The sequence below is a fragment of the Rana temporaria genome, chromosome 5 (genome assembly GCF_905171775.1).
Source record: "Rana temporaria chromosome 5, aRanTem1.1, whole genome shotgun sequence".
NCBI lineage: Eukaryota > Metazoa > Chordata > Amphibia > Anura > Ranidae > Rana > Rana temporaria.
In genome coordinates this window covers 355,662,066-355,675,347 of record NC_053493.1, presented here as the reverse complement: position 1 = coordinate 355,675,347, position 13,282 = coordinate 355,662,066, and the positions used below count along the sequence as shown (strand labels likewise).

The 13,282-nt window shown below is 46.0% G+C and overlaps 1 protein-coding gene across 2 annotated transcripts in view; it reads right to left on the bottom strand.

Annotated features, from left to right (window-relative positions):
* OTUD6B (OTU deubiquitinase 6B) overlaps nt 1-13,282 on the bottom strand; it is a 52,772-nt gene that overhangs the window by 2,241 nt on the left and 37,249 nt on the right. For both annotated transcript variants that reach the window (XM_040354616.1, XM_040354615.1), the window contains exons 5-6: nt 10,197-10,258; nt 5,518-5,624 (exon numbers count right to left, since the gene is read on the bottom strand). In XM_040354616.1, coding sequence (XP_040210550.1) covers nt 5,518-5,624; nt 10,197-10,258 — 169 coding nt within the window. The remainder of the gene's footprint in view (nt 1-5,517; nt 5,625-10,196; nt 10,259-13,282) is intronic.

The following is a 13,282-nucleotide window of genomic DNA, read 5'->3' as shown; positions in this document are numbered from 1 at the left end:
GAGTTTAAAAGGCCTCACCCTTCCCTCAGTTATTGATTGTGTTTCCCACAGGATGGCAGCGAAATAATTTGTTATTTTTTGTAAAGGGCAGTCAGTGGAGACTGCAGGGTCAGTTAAAGCTCTGGCTAATTTTCAGGGGGGTCTCTCTTCTACCTATTCTCAGGGAGTAATACGTGCTGCACTACAAGGGACCTCCCTGAGAATACTGGGGGTGTTAGACACGGTGAGGGTGTCCACATCCCCAGGGACCAGCTTTCCCACTCTCTCCTCCTACCTGACAGTAGTGGATGGCGAGGAGGAGCCACTCGGATAACCCCTTGGGGGGGAGGGAGTCTCTGTGACTGTCGGGAAGTTCCTCAGAAGGGCTGGACAGAGGAGAGCTTCTCCAGACCGCGATGCCGTATTCGGCGTCCCGCAATAGCCACTGCGCATGACCGGAAGTGTAGGAGCGGCGTGCCCGGATGATGTAATTTCCGCCGCGCTTGGGCTACAGCAAAATGGCAGCGAGCAGCGTTTCACACGCTCAATAGCGGTAACAGAGCAGGGGTCCATGGTCCTGCGTCTTCCCCCCCCCCCCCCCAGCCTGCACAGAGCGATCCTTCCCAACGGGTGGGCTGCCCAGAGCAGAATGGACAAGAAGGACGGACCGATACCAGCATCACAAGTCGCCACAGGGGGTGAGTGACTCAGCTGATGGGGGGGGGGGGGGGAGTGATTCTGGGGTGGCCCTATTAACACCATCCCCCACAGGAATAGCCCATGGGTAACAGGGTTTATTGTTTATCCATTACAGAGACTGAAAGCTCTGCCCAGGAGACCACCAGTAGGTCTAGAGGCAAATCTAAGCGCTGTGGGAACTGTGGTGATCAACTCGACCGGGACTGCCAAGTCCAAAAAAGATAAAGGGAAGATATTTTTTTTGAGGCCCCCCTTAAAAAAACATTTCAAAGGTAACGAATGAGCCGAAGAAAAAGTGGGGATTCAGTAAAGGCAAGGAAAAAGGTGGGATCCTTTTTTCCGGGGCTACTACTTCCAACAAAGAATCCAAATGACGCCAGCATAAAAGTTGGCGGAAGGCTCTCGTGGTTCCTCCCTCAGTGGGAAAATATCACTCAGAGTCCTTACATTCTAAATTTAATAAGGGAAGGATACAAGCTAGAATTTCCTGTCTTCCCCCCCAAACTTTATCCTGACCCATCTCCCCAAAGATCCATTAAAAGCAGGGGGCCTATTGGAGAGTCCGGGAACTAGCGGAACAGAAGGTCATCATTCCTGTTGCAGTACATCAAACCGGCCAGGGGTTTTATTCCTACATATTTGTGGTACCAAAACCATCCGGAAAATTCCGGTTGATTATAAATCTATGAAAACTAAACCAATACCTGGTTTGCAAAAAGTTCAGGATGGAGAGCATCTATTCTACACGGTCAGAAGACATTCCCTCCCTCAACAATCAGGCAGGCTTCCTCAGCAGACAGCCCATTCATCAGGGAGAGTAGGAGCTAAACAACAAGGTTTTCTCTCTGGTAAGCCAACACTTTGGCCAACCAGAAATAGATTTATTTGCCTTCAAGAAGAACAGGAAAGTCCACAAGTACTTCTCTCTCACCAGAGAGCAGGATGCCTACGGGATCGATGCCCTAGCACAGAAATGGGAGTTCACCCTAGCATATGCTTTTTCTCCACTGGCACTCATCCCCCGGGTACTGCAGAAGCTATCCAGGTCAAAAGGATGCTTTATTCTGATCACACCCTGGTGGCCGAAGCGAGCATGGCTCCTCAAACTGAGAAGGTGGTCGATGCATCTCCCGTCCAGATGCGATCTCCTCTACCAGTGACCAGTGTTAGTGACCAGTGTTGCATCCCGATCCAGGTTTTTATTCCCTGACGGCATGGTGTTTGAGAGGGAGATCCTCAGGCGTAAGGGATGCTCGGAAAAAGTGATTGACACTCTTGCAGTGTAGGAAGCCAGTCACAAGAAATATATATACTAAAGTTTGGAAAGTCTTCTCTCGCTGGGCCCAGCCTAGAGAAGGTGCTCTCGAAATAATCCCCATGGTCCTGGTCCTGGATTTCCTCCAAGAGGGAGTTGACCAGGGCTTAGCAGTGAGCACGCTCAGGGTTCAGGTTGCAGCCTTGTCTGTGTTCTTTGACCAAAGGCTGGCCCTGAACCCACTGGTAAAGAGATTTTTGACAGCCAGGGAAAGGGTAACCCCGGTAAGGACAATTAGATTCCCACCTTGGGATTTATCCCTGGTATTAGATGCTCTAACCAAAGAACCTTTTGAGCTGGTGGCTCAGATTTATGTTAAGTTTCTTTCACTTAAAATGGCCTTCTGTCTGGCAATCACGACAGCCAGAAGGGTTAGTGACCTACAAGCTTTGACAATAAAAGAGCCTTTTTTGTTGCTCCTAGAGAATAGGGTAATCCTCAGACTGGATCCTTTATATTTGCCAAAAGTGACCTCTGAATTCCACAGGTGACAGGAGATTGTCCTCCCCTCCTTTTGTCAGAACCCAAAAAATGACAAAGAGGCAAGGTTTCATTTATAAGGCCCTGTACACACGACCGAGGAACTCGACGTGCCAAACACATCGAGTTCCTCGTCGAGTTCAGTGTTGAAGCCGCCAAGGATCTCGGCGGGCCGACTTTTCCCATTGACTAACGAGAAAATAGAGAACATGTTCTCTATTTGGCCCGATGAGTTCCTCGTCGGCTTCCTCGCTGAAAAGTGTACACACGACCGAGTTTCTCGGCAGAATCCAGCTCCGATCGAGTTTCTGGCTGAATTCTGCCGAGAAACTCGGTCGTGTGTACGGGGCCTTAGACGTTCGATGCCTTTTAGCCTATTTAGATAGAGTGAGTGAATTCAGAAGATCAAATCATTTGTTAATTTCTCCGGCCAAAAGAAAGGACTTCTGGCCTCTAAGCCTACGATAGCCAGGTGGATTAAACAGACTATCGCAGTAGTTTATGAGCAGTCAGGTAATCCTGTTCCAGCTCACATTAAAGCTCACTCAACTAGATCTCTGGCGACCTCCTGGGCAGAGAGGGCAGGCACTTCGATTGATCAAATCTGTAGAGCAGCAACTTGGACGAGCCAAAAAACTTTCCTGGGGCACTACAGAGTGGAGCTGTTGTCTCCTCAGGACTTGGCATTCGGCAGGAAGGTCCTACAGGCGGTGATCCCACCCTAAGGTAGGCCTGAACTTCTTGCTCAGGTGTGCCGTCCTGGAAGATGACTGGAGAAAAGTACCAGTTACACTTACCGGTAACAGATTTTCTAGGAAGTCTTCCAGGATGGCAGGCCTACTTCCCTACCCTTAATTGTTGGTGATGTTTGGTTCTCACAGAAGGTACCCTCTGACACCGGTGTGGGTCTATACTTTGTCATAACTGAGGGAAGGGTGGGACCTTTTAAACTCTGTGGATTGTGTTTCCTGTCAGGTGGGACCGTCATCTCAGGTGTGCCGTCCTGGAAGACTTCCTAGAAAATCCGTTACCGGTAAGTGTAACTGGTACTTTTTAGGGTCAATTTTATTTCATTCATATATTTATTTATTATTTGTGCGTTTTAAAAAGTGGTTTTATATCAAATTTAAGATTTACAGAAAATCCTTGTTTCACAAATGAACAGTACAGGTGTTGGGATAGAGTAATCACCAACTGAACTTTTTCACATGAAGGGAGTCATATGCGCCTCTACACTATATATTCCCTTCAGTTTCTAACAGAACATAGAAGCGGGAAGTTAAAGCCCATCTCTGGAGACGGTAAAACTGCTCCCTTGTTGTGGGGCTGGTCCCGCATTGCAAGGGTTAAATGCTTGCTTAAATCTAGGGGAGAGGTGGCATAAACTACACTCCGATCCCCCATTCCTCTGCCAGATGACACGCTCCTCTACTCCTACGCTCTTGGCAGTAACCTGTCCTCATGTTCAATGCAAGGCAATGGGCTCTGCATTAGTCTTGATGTCAAGGGAGCTGTGACCGCTGGAGTGTAGGGGAGAAGAAACCGTGGGGACCAGTCCTACAGCCTGTAAGCAGACTTGCTTTTATGCGGCCCCTTAGACCTAAACAAGCATTTAATACTTGCAGTGCAGAGGCAGCACCACTGCAAGGGAGACGTTTTCCTTTCCCTGGGTGCAGCTTTTAAGGGAAGGTATGTAGATGCTGGGGAGCAGTGGGGAGGGGGGGGGGGGGCGTATTCAAGCACACCTGTTGCTTTGACCTGAATGGAGGGGGGGGGACGGGGGACAGGTTTGCTGTAATGTTAGCTGTGCATCTGTCATACTGGACTCTCCGTTTTCACTACTTTCTAAGTCACTGACTAATCAAGAAGTCATAGCGCTATCTCATATTGTTCTGGGTCAGAAACTACTGAAGACAGGTTCGGCACGACAGCCAGGCAACTCGTATTTTCATATTTTCGCAGCAATTTTCATATTTCTCCACATCTTTCCCTCACTTTTGTATCCGATTCATCGGTCCTGAATATTGAGTGCCACATAACTGAAGAAACTTCCAGTTGAATGTATTTGACACAGTACAGTATTCCTAAGCAGAACTATGGTGTCAGTTTTATTGGTCATTGGAAGGGACGGCCTTCGGGGAACTTTGCCCACCAAACTCTGACTGACTATGTTTGATTCTCCTGCATGAAGGTTAACCACTTCAGCCCCAGACCATTTTGCTGGTCAATGACCGGGCCACTTTTTGCGATTCAGAGTTTTATGGCAGCTGGTCGGCAAGCGGTAAAAAAAAAAAAAAAAAAAAAAAAAGGGGCCTTTACAACCACTGTAAATGCCAAGTTCACCTTTAGGAACAGGTTAGACCCGTACTTCGAATAGAACATGTTGCCAAGTACCTGCCTCTCACCCCCCAAACCCATTTGTGTCAGCGTGCAGGGGTTCCTCTCCCCCACATCTGCTGTTGCATTTAAAATCTGCCAGGCTCCACCCACAAAGACACATCATTCATACACAGAGATTTGTGAATGAATAAACTAGTGATCTACTAATCGGGGGTCAATGCTTTTCAGGCTCCTGTGGAGGGGGGGGGGGGGGGGATTTCAATTGTTTTCATGCAAAAATAGGTGCATTTTTTTAATTATTTTTTTATTAAAAGGTGAACTTAGCTTTTAAGCACATCGTTATATTCAATGTTCTCCATTACTCTCCAACCAAATGAACAAAACAACTTTCTGCTCTCATTTCAGTAAAAGTTCATGAGTCACAACTCACATCTAGAATGATCTTCCCATTGTGGGATAATACCACAGAATGCTTGTGGACTAGGTACCCAGCTTTGTTTGCTGAGCTACTCAATCCACCCGTCTTCAGCTCTATAGCATAGACATTAATCTACTTGTAGTCCCAAGGCAAGAACTGGGAAAGGTAAATAGAGAACACAGAAGTGTGGAGAGGACACAGGGCACCTCTGACATTTTGACAAGATCAATAGGTTTTGCTTCAAGTCTGTAAAGAGTAGTTATAAATTGGCCAACAGGATACTTACACTACAGTGATTGGCTTCCCCGTGTACTCCTCACCAATAATAATAGGCGAGGAATCTGCCTGGATGACTTCTATAGGGGTCTTCAGGATGTGAGACAAGGCCCTGAGCTATAATAGAAAATAGGAAACAGGTTGCAAAATTTGATTATAAAAATAATTTGAGAAAAAAAAAAAAAAAAACACAAAAACACACACACACACACACACACACACACACACACACACACACAAAACACACACAACCCATAATAAGTGAAAGTGGCCCAGTTGTAATTAACTTTGTCCTTTCATTTTCTCAAACTAAAAAGGGAAGGCTGAGATTGTGTCAAAAGATGCAACAACAACTTTGTGTGAAATAATGTGTACTACCAACAATCGATGGGCACATTATCAACACCTGCAAAAGGCCTATACAGCCCAATCCTCGTGTCAGACCACAGAACTGGTATGAAATGGGCCCATCTTTGGACATTCTAAGCCAGGGGTAGGCAACCTTAAAGAGATGGAGATCCACCTGAACAATATGGGAGAAGTCAAAGATCACGGGGCACAGTGTCACCTCCTGGCACCCGATTTAAACCTCTTGTCGTACTACCGTATTGCAATTGTGTACATTGCATGGCAATCATGGGTTTAAATCAAGTGGCGCAGAAGCAACACATTGCCTCCTCACCACCTGTCAAACACACTTGGATCACTTTTCAGAGGAGCAGCTGCAGCAGTGCCTGCTGCATTTGTGAATGAGCCTTTAGTTGCATTCGGCCTGGGCACACTTAGGGCTGCAGGCTCCAAGGGGTTAAAGCAGGCGGTAAGAAAGCAAAGCAAAACAATGCTGCCGGCTTTAACCCATTGTTTGCTGTACTGCACAAGGTTGCAGGGCACTTGCAGAGTGGCCTCATTCGCTTGAATGGGTCATGCTTGGCAGGTGCCACCCACCAACCATGACAGCACATACAACTCCTGTTGCGGCTGCGACATGTGTACCCCCCTGGCCACTGCAGCTAAAGGGGGTATGGTTGGGGCAGGGGTGGTAAAAAACACATCTTAACTATGGGGTTTTATCACTCCCCAAAACTGCAAATTTAAAATGAACCCTTACTGTTCTGAGGCTTCCATAATGCTACTTTCACACTGATGTGCTGTGGTTTACCTGTACCGTGTCTGCAGCTTTCCTGGGCTAACTGCATATTTGCCATAAACTTCTATTATATCCTGCAGGTGTGGCGCACTTTATGAAAGCGCACCAAACCCACAGAATGTAATAGAAGTCTATGGCAAAGCACAATTAGCCCAGGAAAGTTGCAGATCCACTGACCTTTTCTGCTGCTGGCACCACTCTGAAGACCACTAGCTGGGATAAGAGGTGGAGTACAGTTGGTATCACTCCACATAGGACAGGAGCCAGCACTATAGAGGAGTCATTGGCTTATGCGGCTCTTCTACAGGTTGCTGACCCCTGTCCTAAAGTATAAATATCAGGTGCATGGTCCAGAATGAGAAAACCAATGTGGCTCAGGAATGGAATTCCACTCATTGAGAATTCACCTCTGAAATATTTCCTTTATTGAATTTTGTTCACATTTATCAATTTGGATGCTCAAAAAATTTTGATCCTCAAAGTCATGCAAAATCCACCCAATATTTTTTTTTTTTTTTTTAAATCGATAAAAAGACAGGGGCCCGGATTCAAGTAGCAATTGCGCCTGTGTAACCATAGGTTACACAGCGCAATTGCTTACTTGCCCCGGCGTAGCGAATGCTCCTGATTCAGGAACATCGTAACACCGACTGCAGCCTAAAATCTGCGTGGCATAAGGCTCTTATGCCACGCATATCTTAGGCTGCATTCTAGCGATGACCGCTAGGGGGCGCTCCCATTGTGCTCAGTGTATAGTATGCAAATTGCATACTAACACCGATTCACAATGTTGCGCGAGCCCTGCGTACGCAATTTACGTCGTTTCCGTACGGCGTGTTTAGCGTAAGGCTGCCCCTTCTAATAGCAGGGGCAGCCAATGCTAAAGGATACCAGTCGTTCCCGCGTCGCGATATTTGAAATCTACGTCCTTTGCGTAAGCTGGACGCCATTCACGCTCACTTTTAAGCAAATGACGTCCTTGCGACGTCATTTGCCGCAATGCACGTCGGGAAAGTTTCCCGACGGAGCATGCGCTCTACGCTCGGCACGCCTAATTTAAATGATTCCTGCCCCCTACGGGATCATTTACATTAGGCGCCCTTACGCAGGGCAAGTTTACACAGCGCACACGCAATTTACGGAGCTACTGCTCTGTGAATCGCGGGTAGCGCAGTAAATTTGCGGGGGCGCAGGGCAAAAACGCTGCCCTGCTCCTCCGCAAATAAGGGACAAATCTACCTGAATCCGGGCCAGGGTTCCTTGATAGCTCTTCCCCGTTGCCCTGTTATCTGCTAGTAAAAAGAGACTAGTTTGTATATTGTTTGGATTCAGTAAAAAACACATACCCAATACCCTAAGGCTCCATTCACACTAATGCTTTTTTTGATGCATTTTGCAGAAATGCAGGGAAATTTTTTAACATGGTTTCCTATGGAACATGTTCACATCAATGCTTTTTTGTGCCTCTGCATTTTTGGAAAGGGTCAGGGACTTTTTTCCCTGCAAAAAGCAGCGTTTTACATGCAATAGAATTCAATGGACCCGCATCCAAAACGCAAGTACCGCGATTTTGCGTTTTTTTTAACCCGTTTATAGCTGGTTGTTAAAGGAAATGTAAAAAAATGTAAATTACTGGCAAAAAAAAAAAAACCGCAAATCGCGGTAAAAACACACGTCAAAAAACGCAGCAAGCACCGCAAAAAGCATTGCAAAAACACTCAAAAGCAACATGCATAGGTGTGAATCGAGCCTAAGGCCTCCTATTTACACTTGCGAATGGGGCAGTTACCAATTACATGAAGGAGACCCAGCAGGGTGAGTAAATGTGGGTGGCAGGCTGGCAGCCCCACTGAAAACAGCAGGAGGCTGGCAGTTCCCACAGCCAATCACAGCCGGTAACATGGAGACCGACTGTGTCCAGGGGCAATCATGCAAGCAATTTCTCCACGAGCCGTTACCTGCTATTGGCCGCGATTAGCTGCAGCAGCCGACAGATTCTCATTGCTTTCAATTGGGCCAATCACTAGGAACCCCTGTGGGGGTCTCTTACATGTAATCAGTAATTGCCATTCGTAAGTGTGAATGGGGCCTTATTGACAATTATCAGAATACATATATAATGTCTGAACATCTATTCAGAAACGACCACATTTTGGGTACACAAATGGTGAACCCTGATATTTGCCATATGTAGAGTTGATATGTGAATGCCAAAACAGGATCATATTTATGCAGACTGCTACTGGAAGTAATTCTTTGTGACAATATTGGTATTAAGATTTCATTTGGTTCATATGTATACACACACACACACACACACACACACACACACACACACACACACACACTGAGGGAAAAAAAGTATTTGATCCTCTGCTGATTTTGTACATTTGCCCACTGACAAAGAAATGATCAGTCTATAATTTTAATGGTAGGTTTATTTTAACAGTGAGAGACAGAACAACAAAAATATCCAGAAAAACGTATTTAAAAAAAAAAAAAAAAAATTATAAAAATGGATTTGCATTTTAATGAGAGAAATAAGTATTTGATCCCCTATCAATCAGCACGATTTCTGGCTCCCAGGTGTCTTCTATACAGGTAACAAGCTGAGATTAGGAGCACTCTTGTATGATAAAGTATCCTGTTCTCTTTGTATTGCTTCCCTTGTGTGAAATCCCTGGTGTTCCTGCCAGTCACACTTTCCTAGTAAAAACGGACCATGCTTAGCAGGAGAGCAAAATTTGGTCAATTCTCTAGCTATGCTGGGAACTCTGTGTACTCTCCTCCAATGATCAGACTTGGTATATTAAACCACCTCTTCACTACTATTTACTGGGAAGACCAGAGTGCTGCAGCTTCTCCTCCCCCAGCTCTAATGCAGCTGAGAACAGAGGGAATGTGGTCACTTAGACCCCTTTCACACTGAGGAGTTTTTTAGGGCGGTACAGCGTTAAAAATAGCGCTTATATACCGCTTGAAAAACACCTGCCCAGCAACCTCAACGTGAAAGCCGGAGGGCTTTCACATTGAGGCGATGCGCTGGCAGGAGAGAGAAAAAAATCTCCTGCTAGCAGCATCTTTGGAGCGGTGAGAGGAGCGGTATGTATAACGCTCCTTCCCATTTAAAACAATGGGAAACCGCGGCAATACCGCCCGCAATGCGCCTCTGCAGAGGTGCATTGTGGGCGGTATTAACCCTTTATCGGCCGCTAGCAGGGGTTAATATCGCACCGCTAGCAGCCGAATCCCGCAGAAAAATCAACAGTATAGCGCCGATATTTTTACCGGCGCTATACCGCCACCGCCCCAGTGTGAAAGGGGCCTTATAAAAAAGGGACAATAAGGTATTTAAAATGTATTTTTATATCTATACAAAACATTCCCCCCCCCCCCCCATTTCTAAAACTGAACAGGTTGTTTCACAAGGTGATCGTTTACAATCACTTTAAGATTTGGGGTTGGGCAACCCTATGCTGAGAATTTCTTACAAATCAGCATTTTGGCTCAAAAAATAAATAAAAATCAAAGTCGATTCTTACCTCCAACTGTCCACCCCACGCTGGTGTGTTTGCAATTTCACTGCAGTACTTCTCAAACTCATCTGTGCAAGAAAAATGTGACAGTTACACTAAACAGTCATTTAAATTAATTCAGTGAACTTCTACTCAAAGAAGAGCATATAATAAAATATCTAGCTATAAACTAAATCATATCACTGGTATGTCATTTAGGCTGGATTCTCACTAGTGCGAATTGGATGTGGATTTCCTCGCATCCAATTCAAATGTCAGAAGACTGTGACCAGCTCTCGATGGAACCAGTTCTCATATCACCAGGATGGCTGCAGAGTGAATTGCACAGGAGTCTTGTGCGTCTTCTGGTTCGTTTCAGACCTGAATTCAGCCCAAAATTCGGACTGAAAATCAGACCTGAAATGGTAAGCAGGGGACGCACCAGACCCCCCTGCTGTGAGCCGCTCTGCCCGGCAGTGTGACCCCAGCCTAAAAGCTCAAGCTAAATAAGCATAAACTCCCAAACCGCCCTCCCACCCAGCTCTAACCTATCCCGGAAGGCTATGGTGAAGCAAGTTATACTTACCCAAGTCCACCATTCAAGTCGCTCACTGGTGCAATTTCTGAGTATGAGAGGACTCCGCTGCTGGACAGCCAATAGGAATTATGCATGAGACACAGGCAGCGACGGGAAAGCCTGAAGTATTACCATTGCCCATCTACAAAACCGTATTCTGAGCCACACCAACAGCAGACTAAACAGCTCCAACAATCCAGAACTGAAACATGAAACTATTATGCCGCGTACACACGACCATTTTTAATGGTCTAGAAAAAAAAAAACAGAAAGCCAGATTCAGTAAATGTAGGCGGGCATAGCGTATCGTAGTTACGCTTTGCCGCTGAAACTTAGAGAGGCAAGTGCTGTATTCACAAAGCACTTGCGTCTAAAGTTACGGTGGCGTAGCGTAATTTTGCCGGCGTAAGCGCGCCTAAATCAAATGAGGAGGGGGGCGTGTTTTATGTAAACTAATCATGACCCCACGTAAATGACGCTTTTTTCGAACGGCGCATGCTCAGTATCACGTCGAATTTTCAAATTAAATTACGCCCGCTCAATGCCTAGTCGACGTGAACGTAACTTACGTCCAGCCCCATTCACGGGCGGCTTACGCAAACAACATAAAACACGATGCTGTTCCGACGTCCATACCTAACATGACTTACCCCTGCTTTATGAGGGGTAACATTACGCCGGCGTATGTCTTCGGCGAATATAGCTCATTAGCATATTCAACGCGGAAATCTACGGAAGCGCCACCTAGCGGCCAGCGTAAATATGCACCCTAAGATACGACGGTGTAAGAGACTTACGCCGCTCGTATCTTAGCCGAATGTATTCGTAACTGATTCTAAGAATCAGCCGCATAGATACGACGGCTCTCATTCGGACTTATGACGGTGTACATGGCGCTACGCCGTCGTAAGTCCTTTGAGAATCTGGGCCAATGTTTTTTTCAACCCGATTATTGTTAAGCCTGCCTTGTCAACACACGATCGTAAAAAAAAAAAAAAAAGTTTAAGCAAAACGCGGTGACGTACAACGGCACTATAAAGGGGAAGTTCCATTGGGATGGCGCCACCCTTGGGGCTGCTTTTGCTGATTTTGTGTTAGTAAAACTTTGGTGAGAGACGCTTTGCGCTGTTCAGTCTGTTACAGCGTGACCAATGTGGTATCTCCATTACGAACGCTAGTTTTACCAGAACGGTCACTCCCGTCTCATAACTTGCTTCTGAGCATGCGTGTTGTTTTCATGTCGTTAAAGCCCACACACGACCATTATTACGACATTAAAAACAACAACGTTAAAAAAAGACATGAAAATTTAGAGCATGTTCTAAATTTTTAATGCACATTTTTAAAGTCTCGAAAAATGCTCTGGAGCACACACGATCGTTTTTCATGACATTAAAAAAAAAAAAAAAAATTGAATTTTTCACATTGCGAAAAACGGTCGTGTGTACGTGTGGCATAAGGCCCCTTTCATACATACGGACAGTATGTCCGTATTTCCTTCATCCGTTTTTGGATGAAATACGGACATACATGTATCCCTATGTGTCTCATTGGTCCCCACTATGGTCCGATTCTGCAGACGGAGGAAAACTCTATTTTTCCTTCTGTCTGCAGAGCGGATCGGGTGAACCCAGACAGACGGTCCGTGTTCATCCGATCCCCCCATAAGGGAGAGCGGAGATCTGACAGGGCGGTCCCTGCACAGTGTGCAGGGACCGCCCCGTCATCTGCCGGCTCAGCAGGGATCAACAGAGCGATCCCCACTGAGAAAGCGGATAATTAAAGGTACAGATCCTCACGGGATCCGTACGTGGGAAAGGGCCCATAGAGCTTTGGTTATTCAAATCCAATTGATCCAAACAGCAGTTGAATATACGCTGCATATGCACAGAACCACTATATGGAGGTGGTTGGAGTATTTGCATTTAGCTGTTCTAGAACAATTTATTCCCAAATAAATCCATGTTACCATCAACACAGCCCAAAGCTGATAAAACTGCCATAAAAGTGAACTTCTCAAGGATCAGCACTAAATGTGCACAGCATACTAGCTCATTTTGTGTAACTTACCTGAGATCTAAGTCCTCTCTGGTCCCGTCCACCACCACCATGTCCCCTCGGAGCTATCTTCCCGTTATCACCGCGCATGCACGGAATTTCCGGCAATATCACGGCATCTACAATTCACAACACCTGCAAGGTCACGGCGTGCATGCGCCGTAGACAACGATGCATTCCTTTCTGCATATATCTCCTAAACCGTGTAGGTTTTGGAGATAATGCAAACACCTACAGGTAAGCCTTAATCTAGGCTTACCTGTAAGTGAACGTGCTTTAGGAGGGTTTACAACCCCTTTAAAGAGGAACTGAATTAACATTTTTCAAAAACCGCGAGGAGGCAGCTTTTTATTGCAGAAGACACACGCTATGTCTCTTCTCCAATAATGCACACTTAACTGCCAGCTCAAAGCTTTCAACCAAATGCATGGAGAGTTGTGCATGTGCAGCTCAGTGTGCATTCCTACCCCACTTCGGC